Source organism: Anser brachyrhynchus, assembly GCF_964034855.1.
Source record: "Anser brachyrhynchus genome assembly, chromosome: 11".
In the NCBI taxonomy this organism is placed as follows: domain Eukaryota; kingdom Metazoa; phylum Chordata; class Aves; order Anseriformes; family Anatidae; genus Anser; species Anser brachyrhynchus.
This window is the reverse complement of record NC_137706.1, coordinates 16,664,811-16,687,441: the sequence shown is the minus strand read 5'-3', so window position 1 is coordinate 16,687,441 and position 22,631 is coordinate 16,664,811. Positions and strand designations below refer to the sequence as shown.

Genomic DNA, 22,631 nt, shown 5'->3' with positions numbered 1-22,631 from the left:
TGGGGGAGGTAAATCTTACTTAAATTAAATGGTTTGGTGTGGGCTTTAAAGGAGAGCAGACTGCTAAGGTTTTGTGTGAAGTTTTTCCAGTGACACATTTTGTGGCATTAGGGAAAGAATTCAGACTCGTGGGGGCTCCATTTCCACGTGCGAAAAACAGAGGTTGTGATGTATCTTCCCAGTGACATGGTGAGATATTGTCTTTATTCCCAAATTATTATGTAATGTATTAGTTAAATTAGGGCCCAGTAGCTAGCATAAAAAAAAAAAAAAAAAAAAAGTATTTATCAGCTCAACTCTCACTGAACTCAAGTACCTGACTCCCCTTGGATATCCATGAATAAAATTGTTAGGTCCTCTGTTGTCTTGGGCCTGTGTTCTCATAGGTCAAGGTATGAAATGTGGACAGCTATGGTGACAACAATAAAATCTCAATTTAACAAAAGAACAGGTAAAAGAATTTTGATCGTTTTCTAGGTAGTGAGAAATATCAGTTGTATCTGATTCACACAGGCTGTACTTGATGCTCAAAGCCAAAATAATGTCCTGTAGCTGGAAGTTGAAGGTAAGAGCAATTTCTAAGCATTGATTTTTGACTAAGCATCAGTGTAGCAGTAGATTTTTCTGTCTTTAAATCACAGTTGGGAATGGTATTTTCAAAATACTGGGGTTGAGTAAGAATCAAAGTTCCATGGAAAGTTACTTTTTACAGTGTAATATTGTTCCTATATATTAGAGAAATATCAGTTCTCCTCTTCTGCCTCCAGCTTACTTAGCGGGAAAGAAATTGCCATGTTTCTGGGTTTTCTTTCTTTCTTTTTTTCTTTTTTTTTACTTTTTTTTTTCTTTTTCCTTTTCCATTAAAAAGCAAACAAACGACCACCCATAAAATAGCTCTGCCCACTAACAACAAAAGTCCACCCAGGGACCCTAATTGACTTCTCTCCGATTTAAAGGTTCTGTAAGTGTTTAGGGATGAGGAAGATTTATTTTTTTCTGGAGAACAGACACAGCAAAAGCATCGACTGCCAAATGCCCCAGTACTGCCCTCCTAACATCTCTCAACTGTGAGACAGGAGTCAGACCAAGGGAAGACAGTCAGTATCTCATTGCTCTTGCCTTTTCAGTCCTCATCTCTCTGAGGTGGTAGTGATCACTGTGAAGCAGGCAGCTAAATGTATTTTGTGATCAGCTGTGTTAGAGAAACAGCTCTAACACCAGCAATTAATTTCTCCTGTTGGGCCATCAGGGGCTTCAAACAGTTCATGAGCACAGTGAAATAAATGGTAAGACTCCCATTTTCTTCTAGGAACTTTCTAGGGCAGAAATCAGGTTTTAAGGGCACAAGAGATCATACTGTCTGACTTGCTATATAATCCTGGAAAGAGGCCTGTCCTAGGTTGGCCAGCATGTGAATTGAGGCCACGGTGCTTTTCTTTAGCATGTCCTGCAGAAAGGCATTAACTTATTTGAGCTGAATGCTAACAAAGGAAAGGAAAGGAAAGGAAAGGAAAGGAAAGGAAAGGAAAGGAAAGGAAAGGAAAGGAAAGGAAAGGAAAGGAAGAAAGGAAAGGAAAGGAAAGGGAAAGGAAAGGAAAGGAAAGGAAAGGAAAGGAAAGGAAAGGAAAGGAAAGGAAAGGAAAGGAAAGGAAAGGAAAAGGAAAGGAAAGGAAAGGAAAGGAAAGGAAAGGAAAGGAAAGGAAAGGAAAGGAAAGGAAAGGAAAGGAAAGGAAAGGAAAGGAAAGGAAAGGAAAGGAAAGGAAAGGAAAGGAAAGGAAAGGAAAGGAAAGGAAAGGAAAGGAAAGGAAAGGAAAGGAAAGGAAAGGAAAGGAAAGGAAAGGAAAGGAAAGGAAAGGAAAGGAAAGGAAAGGAAAGGAAAGGAAAGGAAAGGAAAGGAAAGGAAAGGAAAGGAAAGGAAAGGAAAGGAAAGGAAAAGGAAAGGAAAGGAAAGGAAAGGAAAGGAAAGGAAAGGAAAGGAAAGGAAAGGAAAGGAAAAGGAAAGGAAAGGAAAGGAAAGGAAAAGGAAAGGAAAAGGAAAGGAAAAGGAAAAGGAAAAGGAAAGGAAAGGAAAGGAAAGGAAAGGAAAGGAAAGGAAAGGAAAGGAAAGGAAAGGAAAGGAAAATAAGAAGAAAAGGAAAAGTAAAAGAAAAAGGGGGAAAAAGAAGAGAAGGAGGGAAAAAAGAAGAGAAAGAAGAGAAAGGCAACTTCTACTGCAATAAATTCGGCTGAATATAAACCTGCCATAATTTCACACACAAATCCTAGCCTTTTTCCTTAACCTCACCCAAATCCTGCTCCATTTTAGTTCACAAAATGTTATCACAGCCGAGTTGAGCTGGCTGCACACCTTATGACCCTCAGAGCACCCAGACCAGTATGAGACAAACCAGCTGTGCCAAATCCTAAACTGAAGCCTTGCCATGGGGTTCATCTGTTTTAGATCAAAGGGTTATAGGGCAGCTCTCATTGGAAAGTGCTGGGAAAAGAGACCTTAAACCTTTTGATTCCCGCAGTCCTTCAACCTCCAGATAAATTAAAATATTTAATCAAAATCTAATGGCAGTGATCTTGTTTGTACGAATGCTTTATTATCCTGTGCATTTTAACCACAATCTGCCTGGTTCCTAATGCGACCTAAAGAACCAGTCGGCATTTATTACAAATGCAAGGCAGTAAGCTTCTGGCTCAGCAATTAATCACTGACATGGAGGAATTTCTTCTCTCCAGGTGGGGAACCCATCCAAAAACTAAGAAAAATAATCGGGCTAATTAATTCTTATCTGCAAAGAGCAATTAGATAAATGACCTAAAAACAGGCCTGTCACCCCTAGTGAGGTGCTCAGCTTCTAAATAGAATAATGTCTCTTTGCCAGGCCATCTCTGCAGTGAAATGGAGATCACAGAGAGGAAGGGGAAAAGACTGCATGTGGGGAGGGAATGGACTGATAGGGGAGTAGGTTAATTAGAGCTGAGACCAGCCATTGATATAAAAAAAAATTAAACCAAAGCTCTGCACTTGGGTAAGTTTGATATGATCCCATCACCTTCACAGCTATGCCTTTGTGTATCTGGAGGTACTAAAGAGAGTGAAGTCGTGTCTCCAAGCTACTTTTGAAGAGGAAAACCGCTCACCAGGCTTGTCTACCATTGTGTTGCATTTTACCCTGGTGAGTGGCATTCCTGGCACTGCAGCCTATTTATTAACTTTGAACCGCACAGCTCCAGCATAGAGCGATGGTGCTGAAGTGAGATGCAGACTACCGTGTTTCAATTAATTTGTTCTGCTGGTCGTTTTTCAGTTTTAGTCAGGGAATGTGCAATGCGTAAGGCTTCATAAGTGAGCCAAATTAATCCAAGTAGCACAAGCAAGGAGGTGACAAAAGCATCTGCACATCAGACCTTTGGTCAACTGCATATCACCAGCAAAAGTCCTGTTGTCCTTTCAGATATCTCATAGTCCATTAAAAGCCGGGGGGGAAAAAAAAAAGTGATAGAAAGAGGGGAGAAAGGCCTTTGGGGCAGTCTAATATTTGGAATAACATTGATTTTGCAGCCTCTCTGGGTTTCCTTTTTGAGAGGCACTGAGCAAGAACGTGAAACATCCTTTTTTTTGTGCATAAGAAGCCATCTTCTGAAAAAATGCTTCTCCCATGCTAGCACATCTTCCTTGCTCAGTGTGCAACCAGGTATTATTTCCCTGATCCTGCCGTTCTGCCTGCTTATATCATGACACTATGCCATTTCCGATGGCAGGAGACAAAGGGAGACACTGAAGTAATTGATTCAAGCTTATCTAAGTATTTACAGAAATAAGCCTAAATGACTAGACATAAAATACTACAGCAGTCAGATTAAGACAATCCACTCCAGTTATAGTTAATCAGGGCTTTAGCCTCCAAGGAGCTGATTTGAGACTAATAAAGTGTTTTCCATCTCCCAACCCCCATGTCAATCACATTCCTCCTTCCTTGGAGCCATTAGCACAATACCAAATACAAATGTAAATAACAAGTCTGCAGGTAGTTCATAGATTTGCTCTGTTTCTGTTTCCAAGATCCAAAGCCTCTTACAGTGAAAAAAATCACTACAAAGATCAGAGCTACAGATGTTTGTAACAGACCTTTGTCTCTGAAAACTTGTGCAACCAAGGTTCCTATAATTTATACAAAGCAGATGCCTGCTTATATGCTTTACTTAAAGCTGTCATGGTTCCTATGTTGAAGCACTTAACAATAAATTATAAGGACTAATGGATTAGATCAAGATGCATGAAAACGCTGTATTTATTCTTAAGAATGATATTTCACCTACAAAAAACTGTGAGGGTTTGGAGAAAAGAGATACATATTCCAGATAAGTACTTTGCTGCTTATATTGGCTGAAATGCGGCGGCACAACAAAAGCAACCATCTGTGTTTAAACACAAAGGCAGAGACAAGCAAGTCTGTGTCAGTTTGGATTTGTATTTTTTCGCAATGATGTTAACATGAGTTTTAAGGCAAAACAGAATCTACACGATGCCTAAGGATCCTTTTGTAAGATGGATGCTTGTGTTGAAGATGGACAGCTTAGACCCAAGCTTGAACTTTCACAGGACTGGGAATGTTCTGGGGAGAAAGCTTCTCTTTCTGCTTGCTGCAGAACTAGGGTTCATTGCCGAGCTTTTGTCTACTTGGTAAACCTTCAAAGTGTAAGGATGAATAGGTGTGAGATACGACTTTTTCTTGGATATATCAAACTGGACAAGGCTCCAGGCATGGGCTGTTGAGGATGGCAAACTGGAAGATTGCTCTTACAAATACCCTCCCTTCTCTTCTCAGTCTTTTTTTTTTTTTTTGGATAAGGTGCAGAAAATTTTTCAAGAATTTTACATTGCAATAAGAATGCAGTCCAGAGAAGACTTCCAGAAGAAACTGAAAACAGCAGTGGAAAGTCAAAAATGAACTGTGAAATCTGTGGACAAGTTAACATTTTCAGATAATGTTGTTGTTGTTTTTCCAAGAAATACCGGTGGCACATTCTTCAAAGTTTCCAATGAATGGATTGAAAAACAAGAATAAGAAGACAAAAGGAATTTCACTAGGAGTGTAATTGAATTTAATTAAGAAACAAATCAAAATGGGGAAGTCCTCCCAACTGTACTTTTTTTTTTTTCTGCCAAAGTTCTTCCCTTCTGTTTCTGAGCCTACTCTAACATTCACAAGAAATGCCAAACCAAGAGCCATTCCTAACTTACCTAAAGTACATTGACTGCAAAATATTGGTAATATTCATGCCCACAGTAGATATTTAGAGGTACTTGGAATAGAAAACAATGGGGGCAGCTGGTATGTACGGGTTAGTCTTCAATCGTCTGCAAGGGTGTAATTTCCTCTAAGTGCAGTATAATGGTTTGAAGTTAAGAGAAATAACTTTTTTTTTTTTTTCTTGTAACCAAGTCACTTATGTTTAATTTATACAGAAGTAGGTACGGCCTCCTTCAGCACCAGAGCATTGGGGTGTTTTTAATGAATAACTTATAAGGAACAGTCACCTGCTAACAGATCAGCCTCCCTTTTGTGTTTCATTCCAGTTTCATTAGTAAAGAAAAAAGGCCCTTGATTGGATTAATGGAAATAAAACCACAGGGACTAAATTATAAAGTATCCAGTGGTTATTTCTAGTAGCTCTTACTTGCAACTGGGGCCATGTTTTTATCATCTCAGGCTCAAATCTTTGTTATATAAATATGTCTGTCTTAGACTGGAACATGGAAAAGGTTTTGCTTTAGCAGAAACAGCATTTTGTCTTTCTGTCTTCAATGGTTCAGCTGAATAGCCTCTATTTTTATGGGTATCACCCCTACTGGATCACTGAGCTGCTGCGAGTGCCCTCATCAGAAACTTTTGGGTGGACTCACTGAGGTTGTTTGCTTTTCTCTCCCCACAACTTTCTCCTCTTCATCTCTCTTCCACATGATCACCGTCCAGCGTAGAGTTATTTTTGTTTATGTATTTATTTTTTTTTAATTGAAACTGCAATATCTGGAGGAGGCTACAGGCAGGACGCAGAGCCATATGCTCTGCCTAACTTATATAAACAGTGTCCTGGGTGACAGCCTTTCCTAGCCCATCTGCAGCTGCCAGGGATCCATTATTTTTCTGGTCCCTGGGGAGAAAAAGTTCTTGAGCATCATTACTCCTAGGCAAATGTAACTGACTCTACCATGCACCCTAATTTGCTTGCCATAATTATAGGTCGCTCACCCCCCTTTGCTATTTATAAACCCCTTTTATTTATTTTAGTACTTATCAATAATGAATGGAGGCTAGTGAATCATGGGGCTGTAATATTTAAATATTATGAAAATGCTAATAACAAGGTATCATAGGCAGCAGCACCCAGGTCTTATCAGCTGGTCAGATGCTCTATTAAGCAGCCAGTGAGGAGTTCAAGCAAATTGGTTATGTTAATGTCCTGTAGTACTTGGGGAAGATGAGGAGTTAGCAATTAATTTTTTTCTTCTTCTTCCCAGGCTGCAAGCCGACAGGGCAAATTTATATTCCTCCTATTCTATGGGACCCCAGCTCAGAAGGGGGGCAAGGTGGAAATGCAAGCGTCTACCAAGAGCTTTCTGAGATCTAATTGAATGGTGCAACTGCAAAACTGGTGGGACGCCAAAGGGGCAGGCAAGGAATAAGTAAATAAATATATAAATAAGCAAGCAAGCCCCACAACAATAGGAATGCAGCATTCTTCCCCATTCATTCAGCTGACAGTGCTTTTGCAACTTAAACCTGTTTTATTAATTATGTTTGACATTTCCTTAATTAGTTTCATTTACATCCCATCAGCCCCTACCAGACGATTGCCCCATACATCATTTCACCAGAGGACTGAGATGCCTACAGAATTACAAAAACACGTCCGCCCCTCCCTTCTCTTCTCCCCCACCCCCAGTCCTCAATAACTCATCACCGTATACTTCATGGATTTTGAGAATGAGTCCTTTCACCTGTGATGTTTCTTTAAAAACATACAGACATTTTGTCATCTTTTTAAAAGGATTATGACGTTTCCAAAGGAACATGATGCTGGACTAATTTTTTTATTTTGGTTCCAGGCAGAGTTTGCTTTGTTTTTCAGCTCCTATGTATCTTGACATTGACAAAATACGGACTTCAGTGAAGGATCCATTTATATGGACCCTGTCCTAGCTCCACTGAGCCCTGCTACCCTGCCCCAGTGCTTCCCTCAGATAGCTCTGCATACTCGCAGTAGCTTCTTTTAATTTATAGGTGCGTTCCTGTTGTCCCCGTAGTTGCTATGCAGTTTTCTGTGTATTGATTAATTTCCACAGAAGCATATGACAGATTTTTTGACAACTTTAGTAAGAATAAAAAGATTGGTTGGTTGGTTCATACCATTACTCTGACTTACTCTTTTGTGTCTTTGTCTTGCCTCTCCATCCAACCCTTCCTTAAGCTGACGTATGTGCTCTTGCTTTGCACCTTGAGTTGTCAGAGATAGGGCTACCATCAGAAGCCATTTTAAAGTATATAATATTTTAGTCTTAGCTGTGTCTATTGTGCATTGCTGTAAAAAGTGGTGAAACCAGGAGAGCCAGTACTTCAGGGTAAGGCATCTCAGAGATCTCCAGGCTAATGTAGATCTGAGGTGGTAAATCATAAATTATCATGAGGGTGACCAGGTGATTTGGGTCTGAAAGCTGCAAAACCACCACAACATGGCCCTGCATGAGAAGAACCGAGTCTCCAGCCCTGCGTGCCCAAGCCGAGAGCCACCCGGCAGGAGGCTGGACCCGCTGCACACTTTGGCTGTCAAATGCCTGCTGCCAAACCCGGCTCTTCTGTCCTGCACTCCGCACAACAGGACTGACTGTTCTTGACTGGGGTAAAGTGACAACCTGTTTTTGCTAATCCCAGAACGTGCTACCAGGAGCTGTCATTTCAGAGTCATCACACTCTCTGTTGATATCAGTGAAGTTAATCATGCAGAAGGAAAAAGCTTATATTAAAGCAGATAATTATTCCCCAGCTCCTTAATAACACATGCAAGGGAAAGTGATTCTCATTGTCTTGGCAAACTCTGATATTTCAGCACATTTTCCACTTAGTATTGACGTTCAGGCATATTCAGGCCCTTTCTCCTTTATGCTTCCTAGGTCAGGGTTGGTGCACTGGGCAGTGCACACAAAAAGAGAAGGGTTTCTCTCCATGGACTGCTGTCCTTCAGAGATGGAGCCCTCACACATTTTGTAACATTAAAAAAAATGGTACTATGGGAACTTATTGATTGTATGTAACCCGGTTGTCCGTGTTTCTTTGGAAATTCTTCTAGCTGAAAAGATAGCTGAGAAGTAGTCGTCTCTACCCAACAACGTATCCGTCCTCGTAAGAGCAGTCGGGATCTCTGTGTAACAGCATGGGGTAGGGATCTGCCAGCTCAAGCCTTCCCAACAAGTACCAGATGGACTTACAATCCCCAATAAAAGAAATATTCATGCAACATATGGATATATATTAACTAAAAGAAACACACTCAAAGAAATATTGATGTGCTTGCTTTCTCAGTGGGACTTATTTGCTAGGGCAAAGCCAGCTTCAGTGTGTCTTAACCACATTTCTCAGCCCTTTTGGCTGTGAGACCAGGTCATACAAAGCCAGGCAGATATTTCTGTGCATGCAACAAGATCCAGATGTTACAAATGCTCCTGGTCCTTTGTCCTTTCCAACCCTCATGCGGCTGGACCTAGCCCGGGTTATAGCCAACTGTCTCCTCAGCTTAAATTTGCCCAGAAATTTAAGCCTTTGCTTTAATAAAATTCTCCCAGCCCTTGATCCTCAGAGGAGAGGCAGAGGGTAGAAAATGGAGGAATAACTCTCACAGTTCACCTTAGAGGTTATTGCATCTGCACTTTGGGAACTAGCAGACATCAGGGCTGGAGTTCCACAGTTGGACTAGACATAGAGAAAAAATCTTGCAATTTGTTCTGAAACTAGAGAGATTTCATCCTATTTTGGAAGCTTTCCAGGTAAAAGCCATGTCTGGGACCCTATCCAGATTTTCTGCAAAGCAATGGCTGTTTCATTTCCAGATCATTTCAATCCTCAAGATCAAAGGGAGCCTGATTTTAAAAGCAGGAATTAAGTACTGGCGAAGAAGAAGGCAGTTTTAACTTTGCTGTAATCATGCATATGACTCGCAGAGTAGTTTAGTCAAAAAAGTTTGGGGGGTGGTTTTTGTTTTGTTGTTTGTCTCTTGCTTCATTCCTTTCCTTGTTCTCTCTTATCTTTGATCCGAGCATTTCCCCAAGACACTGTGAGAACACGGGTGTGAGAGGAATATGAAACAGATTGCAGGGAAAAGGTTGATAAGAAGCATTCAGTAGTTGCTGGTGTTTTTCTTTTTCAAGAATGTGGCTCAGAAGCAGTTCAGAGGAAATTTGGAGAGATGAAGACAGGGGATGAAATACACATCCCTGTGGGATCACAAACAGCCCTGGGTGTTGTTCTGCAGGCTCTTGCTTCACACAGTGGTTCTTTTTGAGCTAGGTTGGCTGCTTTTTAATAATGTCCTCTTCGGTCGTTGATGCTCTTTCATGGCACGTTAACCTCAAAGGGTTTAGATCATTTCCCAGCTTTCCTGTTTGGATTCCACTACACGCATATGAACACAAGTCCCAAACCCTGTGGTTCATTTATGCACTTTTAAAAACCACCACTAAAATAGTTCAGCAGATTTAACAGGTGCTGCTGGGGCTTCAGATATATCTGAAATAGCATCAAATGGTCAAAAGAAAAAAAATCAAAATATTTTTCTGTCACATGCTGTCATACATTGTCAGGGAACCTTGTGCTATAGCTGCAGTGAAGTTGAATCTGATTAAAAGATCAGCAAACAAGGCAGGTTGAGGGGAATTTGATCTCATCATTGCTATGCCTGGAAATACCTGTCATCTCCTAGGTTGTCCTGCATTGTGACACTCCTTCTTATCCAGTTTGCCCATGGACATTCATGGTGACATTCTGTGCAAGCAAAAGGGGAAAGAAACAAAAAAGACTTGATCCATTCCAATTTTATTTTCAAGTCCTGTATTATTATTCCTCTGAGATCAAGCCTAAACATAAATACCAATTATCAGAGCTACAGACAAATGAATAATTTGATGTAAAACAATCCTGCTTTATTCAAATGAGAGTAGAGGTGAAATTAGAGCTACGCAGGATATTATGTTAAAAAGCACACACACACACACAAAAAGAAAGAAAGCAAAATGTCTAATTTTAACATAGTGTTGTTATCTGTGATTAATGATTTCCGTGGGTGTATAACTCTTATGCAAAAATGCCATGTAATCATGTACATATTTGATTAAATAGCTTAATTTGTGTTCATTTAAAAAAAAATAAAATAAAGCCAAATAAGCTAGATAATGAGTGGGCGTGTTGTAGGAAAAGCAGATGGGATTTGAGGCACTAGCTGTGTTCAAAGGAAGCCACCAATTTCACTTCAAGAATATTTGCGTATGAAAGCTGATATTTTCTAGAAACATTCATGAGTAGAACACAGAGGGAAATTTTGCCAAATTTTGCTGTTTTTAATGAAGGCACACAGGGGGAAAAAAAAAAAAAGTTCAGCTGAGCCTGGTTCAATGCGCGCTCCTTGGGAAGAGCATCTTTATTTATTTATTTTTCTATGTTTACTGGAAATGTTTTCTTTCTCCGAGTCAATTATACCTAAAGAATCCTTTTGTTTACATCTGAGCTTCTGACAACAACCTCCCCTTTCTTTGCCTTCACCTGTGGGATTAAATACTTATTTTTCATCACACAATAAAAAAAGACACCTCTCCAGACTAGAAATAATGGGATTTTTTTTTTGTGGGTAAAGCTGTGTAAATCAGTGTCAAATGAATGGACAAAGCTTTAATGGGGCTAATAAACACATCCCTCTGTACTGAGCAAAGGGAATTTTTATGAAAATGATCAAATAAAGTAATAAAAAAGAAGGGGCTTCCCCTCTGGGTTTATGAGCTCTCTCGTTACACATTGTGTATGACACACTGACTGGCAGAATATATGATGGACTGTCATACATTGCAGAACGACTTCAATTAGGATGATAAGATGACAAGTTCCCATAGTTCATATCTGGGCTGGTTGTGTTTGTTTTTTTTAACAGGGCTCTCACTTTGACCTCTTTCTTTCTAATGTTTGATACGAAATTTAAGGGGCCAGTTGAGGTCAGAGGAGACAAAATATGACTTATGTTGGGGGTGGGAGAGGAGGGCTATTTGCTTCTTTGTTTGTTCTTCTATCCATGGGTAGGATCCTGTAATTCAGTATATGACTCATTATTAAAAATAATTAATGCCAACAGTTCAACCCACATGCACAACTCCAGAATAACAAACCAGCAAGTGCAGCCTGCCGCTCACAAACAACTGCAAAAATCACACAACCTACAAGCAAATAAGGAGGCACATCAGACAACACGACACACAAGCCAGCATCCACAAGTGTCACTGTGAATTGCTTTATACTGCCTAGTCCTCTGTGTAGGATGACAGGGTCAGAAATACCTTTATTTCCACAAGAAAGAAGCTGACTTCAGGCCCATCAAGACAAACTGGAAGAAGCAGAACACCAACATAATTTGTGGTTAGTTCTGGGATTGTCCAGCTAAAAAGCTGTCTCTGAGTTCTCAGTGGCTGAAAGTTGCAAAGCCTTTGGCTTGAGACACGTAGGAAATTCTGCTTGGAGAAGGAGTTGCATCTCAGATGGATGTCCAGGTAGTACAGCTGGCATTTTGAACCTCAGGGAAAAAATAAACAAACAAACAAACAAACAAATAAATAAATAAATTTTTAACAGGTAAAACTTGTAAGTAGTTAGAATTTTAATGAAGGTTTTAAGATTCTGGGAAAATTCACATATATAAAAAAAAAAAAAGTTCTATAAGGCCTTCCTTTACATGTATGTTAGAGTTTTTTAAATGAGTATGTTCCAACAGTCATCAAGAGCAAACATTGCTCTTGTTGGACCTACCTATAACAATACTGGGTCAGGATCAATCTCAGACTCTCAGACTGCTTCTTCTGTGGCAGCTATAAAATAGACAGAATGAAGATGGAAAGCTATTCATCCTCTACAGGACAAAGTGGGCTCCATGATAGCACTGATCCCCGAGACCATCATCTCCTGACCCCAGGGATAATCTGGCCAGACAGCATTGCCTCATCTGCGCAGAATTTGACCCAAGCATTTTACATTGTGGCATGATTTGAGACAGTCCACCAGCCTGCAAAAGGGAAATGTTTTCCAGTAGAAGATCAAATATTTTCCAGGTGGTCTATTCTGCAGATTCAGCATTATTGCAAAAGATTTGCCTTCAAGTAAAAAAAAAAAAAAAAATTTGCTTGTATACGGGTCTCAGAAGCAAATCAGTAAGTGGAAAGAGCAGAATAATGGAAGCATTTATCACTGAACAAAGATGCAGGTTTGGTTTGCATACATTCAGGTGGGAATGACTCTGACTTTGAAGAATGGCACATGTCACGATATAGCCATACAAAAGAATATAACTCAAACGTGACAAAAAAGAAAAGCCTTGCTAGGTAGGAACAGAATAGCAAAACTCACTTCACTTCTCCATAGCTCTCATAAGCCACAAATATCAGTATTTACCAGGAAGAATTTCCTTGGCATCTACTTCTTGGGATAAATCGAGGTCTAAATCTAGACTAAAGTGCCCAGAAGCTCCTAGTGAAGGAGAAAAAGAGAAGAATAAAGGGGAAAAATTCAGCTGAGTTTAATCTGAACAGTGTATCCATCACCAAAAATGATACAAATCAGCTATTACTGGATCATGCAAAAGCAACTCCACTACCTGTGATCCTTCCTTTGCTTTCTAAACCTCTTTTCAGCCCAGCCTAATGAATTGTCAGAACTGTCAGACAGCTCCAAGGAATGACAAATGTCTATGATTTGCTGCTGCTGCTGCTACTTTGCTGAAAACACCTGATGTATATAGTCTTGAAATCCTCTGTTTTGTGTTACAGGCAAGGGTAAGCTGAAGGAATTGGTGTACGTGTGGAGTTATTTTCTTTCATTTTACATATATGTAGCCTAATTAAAAGAATATGATAAAAGAAATTCCCATACCAAGAAACCACTGAAAGGAGGCAGAAGATATAACCTTAGCTGTGGTCCATTTTGAGCATTTTACAATTCCATATTTAGCTATATGATTTTATGTTATGTATAATAATCGTCTGTTACCCAACATAAACATACAATGATATATCCCTATACTTGTATGACATTTTCTTCATCAAGATTATAGATAGTAAAACACAAAGCTTTCTAACTCCACAAAGAATTTTTTGACAGACAATAAGATCAATCAAATAATTAATTTGACAAATATCAGAGTTTGAGTTATACAGGCTCCAAACATTTATTAACTTGCAGCCAGATTCTGTGAACATTTGTCATTGACTTAAATGGGTCTAAGATTTCACTTCTTGACGAGTGACAGGCCCTGATGGGTATTTAGTCATTTCTGCTATACCAGATTGGCACTGTACTTAATACATTTGCTAATTCTGTCATAGAGCTTACTCTCTATAACATTCCCCTGCACCTTCCCTGAAGAAATTCTTGTGAATCTGTCCTTTGAATAACACACACACAGACAAAAATATAGTTTTGGAAAACAGACAGTGCGATTCTTTTGCTTAATTAGTCACTTGTCCAGCACTGAAATACATTTAGAAAATGTTTTTATTGACTAGAGAACAGTTTTCACTGCTTTGGTGCTAGTCAGAAGATATTTTCAAGATCAGCTCCCAGGCAGTCAGGTCAGTTGTATGACATTATGAGAGAGAACCTTCATTATGTGAGTACCACATAGATGATAGCCACAAACATAGTGTTATTCTTGAAGGAAGTGGACACCAGGAACCTGATCTGAGTAAAATTAGGAGGGTCACAAATTGGGTCCCTCAGCTGAAAGAAGAAGAAATAAGGTCCTGGAAAGCTGATCCATCTGCATCAGTGAAGGAAAAATGTGGATCATTCCTCTTACTATCACAGAGTGAGGTCTATTGTCATAGAGCGAGCTACTTGTGGTGCTGGTCCAGACTCAAAGGGCTGCTAAAACTAGGAACCTTAATGAGAACTATGAGGACATTCTGTCTTTTCAAACCACTCCCGTGAGTCTCCCCATTTTACAACCAGAGAACTGGGGCACAGAGGAAACAGCTTGAGACTTCCAGGGTATCAGTTTGCTGGAACCTATTGAAATCAAGAGAAATCAAGACTTTAAACAAGGGTTAAATCCAAAATAATCTGGAGAATTTGATCTAATGGGCTTTGCTCTTGGAGGTCAATTGCAATAAACCAGCAGGTAGAAAACAGGTCCCCGGAATATTAAGTGGATGCCTAATATTGGGGTAATACACCCTCTCCATTATGAACAGACATGTTCTCAGGCCAAAATGCTTGCCTCAGTGAAGATACTGGGTTATGGTCACCCCACAGTGTCACAGCAAAAGCACTTTGATGGGACTATCTGAGGATCTTGCAGGACATCTGCACTGGAGGATAACAAAGGAGGTACAGTGCTTGCTCAGCAATGAGAGCTGAGCTCCCACACACAGCCACAACAAAGGGCAGGAGGCAGCTCTGAGATACACTGCTGGTCCCATAGATGCACTACAAATGAAGATGTGTATATCCAGACAGGAGGAATAATGAGAAATAAATGCCAAAGGGATTACTGGATTCCTCTCATAGATTAACTCTGGTTTGACAATGGTTGGGGTTTGGGAACTCCTCTATGATTTAAGAATAAGAATTCCTCTCTAAGTGGCTTAAAACTCACTGCTATATCATCACTTGCTGTTGTCAAATAAATAATCATGCGAAATCAGCTGCAGAGAAAAGTCTCCTGTAGAACTGAGTTCATGCATGACATATGATATATCTTTTCAAAGGAACAGATACATCTTTCTTACAGCCAGCATGAAGCTTCCTTCACTGCACCTTCCCTCCCATCCAAATCACCTCAAATAAATGTGAGTTCTGCTGTGTTCACAGTAATTCCTTCATTTTTAAACACATAATGGAAATGTATAACTAGTCCTCATAAAAATTTATATCTCAATTCATCCCTTTAATTTATAACAGGCCCTCCAGGCAGTTATTATTCAAACATTAATAAAATGCCTATGGATCACCAAAAGCATCAATTTTCACATTCACCTCCCCTTCTATTTGTACATATATAAAGCCAGATTAGAGTTAATGCCACTTCTGTGTCTAACAACAATTACGTCTTTAATAAGATAGGAACAAATGATATATTATCTTAATCATGTTAGGAATTTGAGTTCTTTTCATGAAACAAAGTTGAATTTTTTATGTCCTTTGTGACAATTGTTACTTAACAGCCTATATGTTTGGATATTGCAGTTTATGCAAATGTTCATGTTCTATAAATTTTAGATTTATCTCCATTTATCATTCTGCATGTTCGAATATAGAGACATTATGGTTTAGCATGTGACTCTGCACACAGTCTAAAATATGATTTGGACACCTTTCATTTATTTATATCACAGAGAAAAGGATGGAGGGGGGAAAATAGCTAGCGTAGGGGCTAGATCCTCAACTTCTATAAAGCGATATACTTAGCAAAGCTACATCTCACCACACTGATATAAATCCATCTGAGAATTTGATCTTTCATTTGTTAACAGTTGAATTTTAAAGGATTTAAAAGTGTATAAGGCAACCCAGGCTTCATTCTCTGTTCTAAAAGCTGTCGCCAGCTCATTGCATGTCACATTGTAAAAACTCTTACTCATGAGAGTAATTATTGCTAATATGAGCTCTATTATAGAGAGACTAGGAGATAACTTGCATGCAGAATGGTTTTTCGTTTGAAACACATTTAGGAGGAGCAATGATGATTAGGGACATAAAGATACGTAGGAAAGAATTCTTTTTTTTTTCTTTTTTTTTATATTGAATTTTGAAGCCAGTGGAATTCGGTGAAGAAAGTGAGAAACATAGATGCTAGGCCCATATTTTGGTTCTGTGTAAATCACTACAGTTGTGTTGACACCCAAGAAACAGCATCAATTTATGTCATCTAAGAAACTAGCCCTTTGCATGGCCATCAAAGGAAAACAGCAGCGACAACAACAAAACACTCTAAGCTGAGTGTTAGATTTATTTTTGGACTTTGCTTGTGCTAATTACCAGTGGTGTTCTGGATGGGTGCTAAGCTAAGGAGAAATTACCAGGAATGGAGATGGTTTCATTATGGTTTTCATTATGGTTTCTTTACACAGGTAAACATAGTATATAGGCAAGAATTCTGTTCTACCACCTTCACATGGAAACTGTATTTGTAGCAGCTTTGCAACCAGGCATTAGCTGCCTAGGAAAGCTGTCTGCCTTAAAGAGTTTGCAGCATTGATCTGGAAGATTTTATTGCAGCGTCTCCCACCCATGCCCACGGGACGCTCCCCTTTGTTCACGAAGGTACTCTCTCCAATTCCCAAGCACTGCAGAAAATGCTGATGAAGACTCAGGGAGGGACCAAAACTAAAGTGAACCCCATTAAGACAGGAGCTGCCTTCCTGTGTGTTTCATTATTAATACTTAGTTCAATTACTCTGATTTCTTCTGTTGATGAATTAGTAGCACCAGAACCAAGTCCCTGGCTGATACCCATTTGTCTTTGCTTATAAGTGCTAATGTGATCCTGTTCCTTTAAAATCAAACTCCTGCTGCAGTCACTTTACGTCTTTGCAACACTAACTGTCTTTTCACTAATTGGTTCTGTGTAAATGAAACAAGCTGAAAAACACTGTGGCACCAATAAATATTAATAAGTTATTGTTTGTTTTCTTTACCTTGCTTATGAATTCATACAAAGACAGTGCTAAGACATTAACTCCAGTCTATTAATTGCCACCTGATAATTGCCACCTGATACTTTTCTCCTGGATAATTAGGTACCCATTAGTTCTAATCAAGTAGTTACTTAATTATTGCAGTAATTAGTCTAATGGACTAGCAAATTGAAGCTTTATCACTTTTGGATACTTAATGTTCCTGACAGAGTACTTCACAAGTGTCAGGGTTCCTGATTCAGCAACCTGCTGTCTATGAACCCCCTGCTGCCACTTCCACCCCACCCACGCTGCTCCCCAGCCTCTTGCTGAAACAACTCTGATTGTCGAAGCCAGAGGCAACATAAGTTTGAGTCCTTCTTCCTTCTCGTTCCCCTTCCCACCCCTGTCTATGCCTCCCCTCCTGTGCTCTTACTGCTCGGCTCATTCCACACCAAAAGAACTTTGTTGGGAAATTAAATAACATCTTGGCATGGAGATCACATGCATTAGACTGTATGGCAGCGTGATTCAAAGGAAGGAGCTAATGTTGGCAGGTGTGGGAAGAAAAAAGCAACTGTGAGGGGAGAAATAATAAAGAGCATTCATGAATACTCAAACACAGCCAGGCTTGGAAAGAAAAAGAGAGAGGAGCAAAGACAACTGGTGGTAAATGAAGGCATGGCTCCAAGGTCTGGGACTGGTAATAGGTCTCTCTTTCATCTTTGAATAAGAGATGTGAATCTAACAGAGATTTTTACTGAATAAAAATCCTGGGGTCATTTCTGCCCATGGACTCTGTAGCACAGAGTTGGTGGACAAGAGACCACTAGCATTTCTCTGGTCTATACTTTTATGATTAATTTCATACTTAATTCTGAAGGGCTGTCAATCCTACTCCTAACACTTCCATGATATTCAGTTCAGAAAGGGCATGTGAAATGCCATCCTCCTGCTGCTTTCCATGTACTGGTCCATACGTTGTCTTTGTGGATCATGATTTCTTTTGGATCTTAGTGTTTTTGAGATAGGCACAGGCATTTAGGAGCATCACAGCATTAAATGTGGATTTCTGTCTCCCATTGATCATCTGATCCAGATTCTCCCAAGCCTTTTCATGTCAGATTTGTATTAGAATTGATCATCAAGCCCTTTGGCAAGTGTCATCTGCCCCAGGCGTTGCAATGTGTACCGTATAAAAGCTCGTTGTACTGGGAAAGGGAGAGGGAGGGGGAACAGAATTGATCCTGCACAGAAATAAAGAGGTTAATTCCATTCAATAATGCTTGACAACTTGCTAATGGTAAAACTACTTCACATATGTGGTAAGATTATGTATTCTGAAATAGATGTATTTGTCTTTCTTGATCGGATATCTGATGTTTCCATTACTGCTAACTCTGTAGCACAGTCTGGGGCTTTGTCCAGAGAAAGGCTCCAGAACATGACGTGATTGATTTCTGCTGGAGGGTGCTGGGTTTCCAACCAGCCAGGTACCTGGGTTTGTTTTTACGGATAGGAAGGTACAAGCTGGTGACTGGTTTTTGACCTACTGTGGAACTAGAACAAGGAGAAGTTGTGCACTGGATTAGACTCCTCTTATGCTTCAAAATCTATATAATTTAGGTTATCACACAGAGACCAGAGTCCCCTAGTCAGCCATGTAACACATATTCATAAGCCAAAACATATCCCTTACTGCAGTATCCTCACAAATGTCAGAATTTTATTTACTTATTGAATTTTCCTCAGTAAGTTCATATTATCAGAACTGAGAAGCCAACAGTTTTCTGGGGAAGCATAAATAAATTCTCCTAATTCTTCTTACTATACAAAAAGAAGTTCCTTTTTCAGTTACTTTACACTCTTACCCAAAATACTCAGACCATGATAAAGAGGTCACTAGCTCATGAGATTTCTGCCATAGCTCCATGTGCATCCATCACAACTGTATGTGAATGCTCGTTTACTCTGAAGTTACTCTTTAGGTAACAGCCAATAAAACCTTATGCTGCTATTGAGAAATCAAACCACAGAACTGCTTAAACACCTGTGTGAGGCCACTGAGCAATAACAGTCCCATGCACTCAAAGCAAAATTAGGCAAAGTGTACTTGGCCCATTAAGAAAACATATTGCTTGAAATTACAGTGCCTCAGGATGCCTGGATCCTGCTCCTGGTGCTGGCTCCATCGGATAGTTCTGCCAGCCCTACTCAGCATGGGACCTGTATTGACCTGAGTTCAAGTACCTGAAACCACTGTCTCTGTTGAAGGCTCCAAGTGGCAGAAATTTACCATGGATAACCTTGTCTGACCTCCCAGAACAGCTCATACTTCTCTGTCCTGCTGTGACAAAACTTGGTCCAAATTTGTACCCAAAATGAGGGTGATGGCAGAGGGGCAACAGGTCTGGGGGGATCCATCCGGGGGTCTCATGCATGCTGTGCCTGTGCCAGGGCTATAGAGAGACCGTCTGTCTCCAGTACTATTGATCCAGCACAAGAACTAAATTCATTTTAAGGATGCTGAGAGAGAACGAGAAAACTATACGTGACAGATGTTAGTCACGTTGCTTAATGTACTACTTGAAGGTGTTCAGATGCTCTGGTGATGAGGGTGCTAATAAAACCAATGCAGAATAGAGTGAAACGGGCTAAGAAAGGATTTTTAGCTTTAGAAAGCTAAAAAGGCTTTTTAGCTTGAGGGTGGATTAAATGTCATACTATCCACGTCATCAATTTTCCCTCTGGATTTGACTTTGAAGCACTTGTGCAGTTCTTCAGCAATGACACAGCAACAAGAAAATTAGAAGACAAACTGAGAATACCTTTTTTGTTGGAAATACCAGGAGAAACTGTCCAATGATTATTGAGAGAGGGAGATGTAGAACTCATTAAGGCAAGATTGCTTGGAAAGCTTATGATGGTGTTTCGTGCAAAAGAAAAGTGGAAAAAAGAAGCATAAAGAAGCAAAATCCTTAGCACCCTTTCCCTATCTTTCTCTGTGCACTTTCTAGCACTTCAGTTCACAGGCTCAGTAGGCAATCAATTTTAGCTTGTAACAATTCAGCAGTTTAAGATCTCCATAACAGTTTGGACCACTGCTGTTCAATGGGCTGCACAGCTTATGGAAAAGCCTGCATGTTGTTCTGGGGAGAGGTAAGCACAAAGGGAAGGAAGAATCAGGGAGGCGAGCTGCTTCCAATTTGTCTATCCAAATCTAAGATGCATTTATGGGATGTGAGTTATTATTGAAAAGATCTTAGTCTTCATCTCTTTGAGGAGTTCCTTGAGCACTTCTTTTATACTTTTCATCATTTTCTTGCTTTTGTACACATGGAAAAAATGCCAGCCCAGAGAATACAGGGGATAAGACAGATCAAAGACAATTGTTCAGCCTTCTGCCACTGAGTAAAGAAGGGTTGTTTGCCTGTGTGGGAAAGTGAGTAGCTAAAGGGTGACATACAGAATGCAGTGTGCATCCTCATGAGCACTTCTGGCAAACATAAAGTGCAAGATACCTTGCACAAACGTAATAGGAATTTGCCCTAAGGGAGACCAAAGTGTTACTGAGGTGTAGCTAATTCACAGTAAGTCTGGTCCTTGCTCCCATCTCCTGACTGCCACAAGGGGCTACATCCTGGGTCCTGCTGATGAGAAGAGCTTGGTACCCAAGAATTTCAGAGGAGCCTGAGGTGGAGTTTGGAAAGCCACTCCCAGCCATAATTTCATCCTTCTGGCATACCTGGACAGAGAGGTGGGAGTATGAGAGAAATGTTACAAAACTCATGCCCCAGGAAATGCAGCACTGGCCAGAGGGAAGAGAAGTGAATGTCTGGGCCACCTTTCATTGCTGTATGCCAGCCTCATTGGGCTTCTGTAGCTGGCCTTTGCTAAAGTTTAACAATATGTAAATGGGTAAAAAATTATCTGGTAAAAAATTATCTGGCTCTACTTTCTCATTCTGGTATTGGGGGGAATCCAGGTGAAGTAAGCACCAAATGCTCAAATTCAGTTCACCCTCTTGGACATCTGTCTTCTGTCACCCCAGTGCAGAAAAGCCTGGTAGGTGCCCGTTTGGCCATGTCCCCTATCAATTGCTGCAAGGGATTTGTGGTGTCTTCTTTAGCAACATGCACATCAACAGCACAACCAGCACAGTTGTCCAAGTCCGTACCAGCACCCCAGAAACAGCCTGGGGGACTTGGACGTCCTCTCATGTCCTAACACAGCAAGTAATCTGCTTCCCTTCTAATATGACTTTTTCATCCTTATTTTGATGGTCCTAATATAGATCCAAGATAATCTCAGGGTAAGAATGAGGAGGGACTGATCATTCTAAGTTTGGGCATATAGATGTTTGAACCCCTGGACTGGAGGATCTTTGTTTTTTGTTGTGATTTTGTTTTTTTGCAGGTTCTTCTCAGCTGCTTGTCAGACTGGGCCATGATGAAACTCAACATCTTGCAGAGACATAAAATGGAAAACAGGCAACTCATCAGAAAAGTAGCAGCTGTTTTACACCATCACAAAACAAAATCATCATACACTAAAAACTAGATTTAGCAGTTTAAAAGAGCTGCTAAAACAAAATTAGCTGGAGACAACAGCGCGGTTTTGTAACTGACAGTGCTTCACTCAAACGCCCTAATTCATGTAAAAACAACTTAGGAAACATTAAACGGATGAAGCTTTTGGAAAGGGGAAGAGCACTCAGACTTTCAATAGATGCTTAGGAAGAACACGCAGATTTATTACATCTTTTTTTTTTTCTTTTACGAATTTTAAATAAGCATTGTGTCAAAACTGCCACCTCTTAAATAACAATGATGCTACAGTCCTCCTGACAGAGGGAGACACCAGCTTTTATTGGCAAGTCATTTGTATTTATTGCAGGCTGAAAGCCAGTAAAAAGGTTGTACAAAACTTCAATGGGAAATGAGATGGAATAAGAAGGCCTTGAGCACTTGGGGTCATCAAACACTTCAATAACTGGGTATGGCTGTTCATACAACCATAAGTTCATACACATGGAGAGGATATAAAGACCCAACTGCCTTATGAATGGGCTTTCTGTTGCCTTCTCATATGCATACACGATCAGCGCTAGATACAGGTGGAACACGAGCTTTCCTTTGGCCCAGCTGTATTCCCCACTGAGGATAAAAATTTCCCTGTGATGTAGATACATTCTGCCAATAACCAACACAACTTATGAAGGTTAGAAATTTGCCTGGCAAGAGATTTAACTAAGCCTATTACTACCAGGGGGTATGTGGCTTGACCAGAGGTCTGTCATCTAGGAGTCATAAAAGGGTGAATCTTAATTGTTTGGGACTAGATTTAAGTTGTCCATATGATTATTAGGACAATAATTTGTTTTGTTTATTTATCTATATTTTATCCCAGATCAGCCTAATTTTAGTCTCTGGTACATTTTGCCTGCCTGTGGAATGGGCACAACTCCACAATCCTTAACCATCTCCGTGGGTTTTGTAAAGTTAATATCTGGAAATAGCTTGGAAGGTTAGTAGTAATACATATGTGTCAAGAAGGGAATATTGCCACTGACAGTAATAGCAGTTATGATTGTTTAGATGTAATCCACATGCTTTTCAATAGACTCAAGTCTCTGACAGCTCTTTTACCAACCTGAGTTTCTGGGAGCGTGTACAGCACTCCACAAAGCAGCCTTGCTCTGGCAGGGGTGCTTCCACGTCTC

General features: G+C 40.1%; 1 protein-coding gene across 1 annotated transcript in view; it reads right to left on the bottom strand.

Annotated features, from left to right (window-relative positions):
• Positions 1 to 803: 803 nt before the first annotated feature.
• LOC308201103 (uncharacterized protein) overlaps positions 804 to 22,631 on the bottom strand; it is a 110,152-nt gene continuing 88,324 nt past the window's right edge. Inside the window, exons 26-29 of the mRNA XM_080607897.1 lie at positions 12,690 to 12,764; positions 12,051 to 12,391; positions 11,585 to 11,817; positions 804 to 10,028 (exon numbers count right to left, since the gene is read on the bottom strand). Coding sequence (XP_080464023.1) covers positions 12,240 to 12,391; positions 12,690 to 12,764 — 227 coding nt within the window. The 3' untranslated portion in view covers positions 804 to 10,028; positions 11,585 to 11,817; positions 12,051 to 12,239. The remainder of the gene's footprint in view (positions 10,029 to 11,584; positions 11,818 to 12,050; positions 12,392 to 12,689; positions 12,765 to 22,631) is intronic.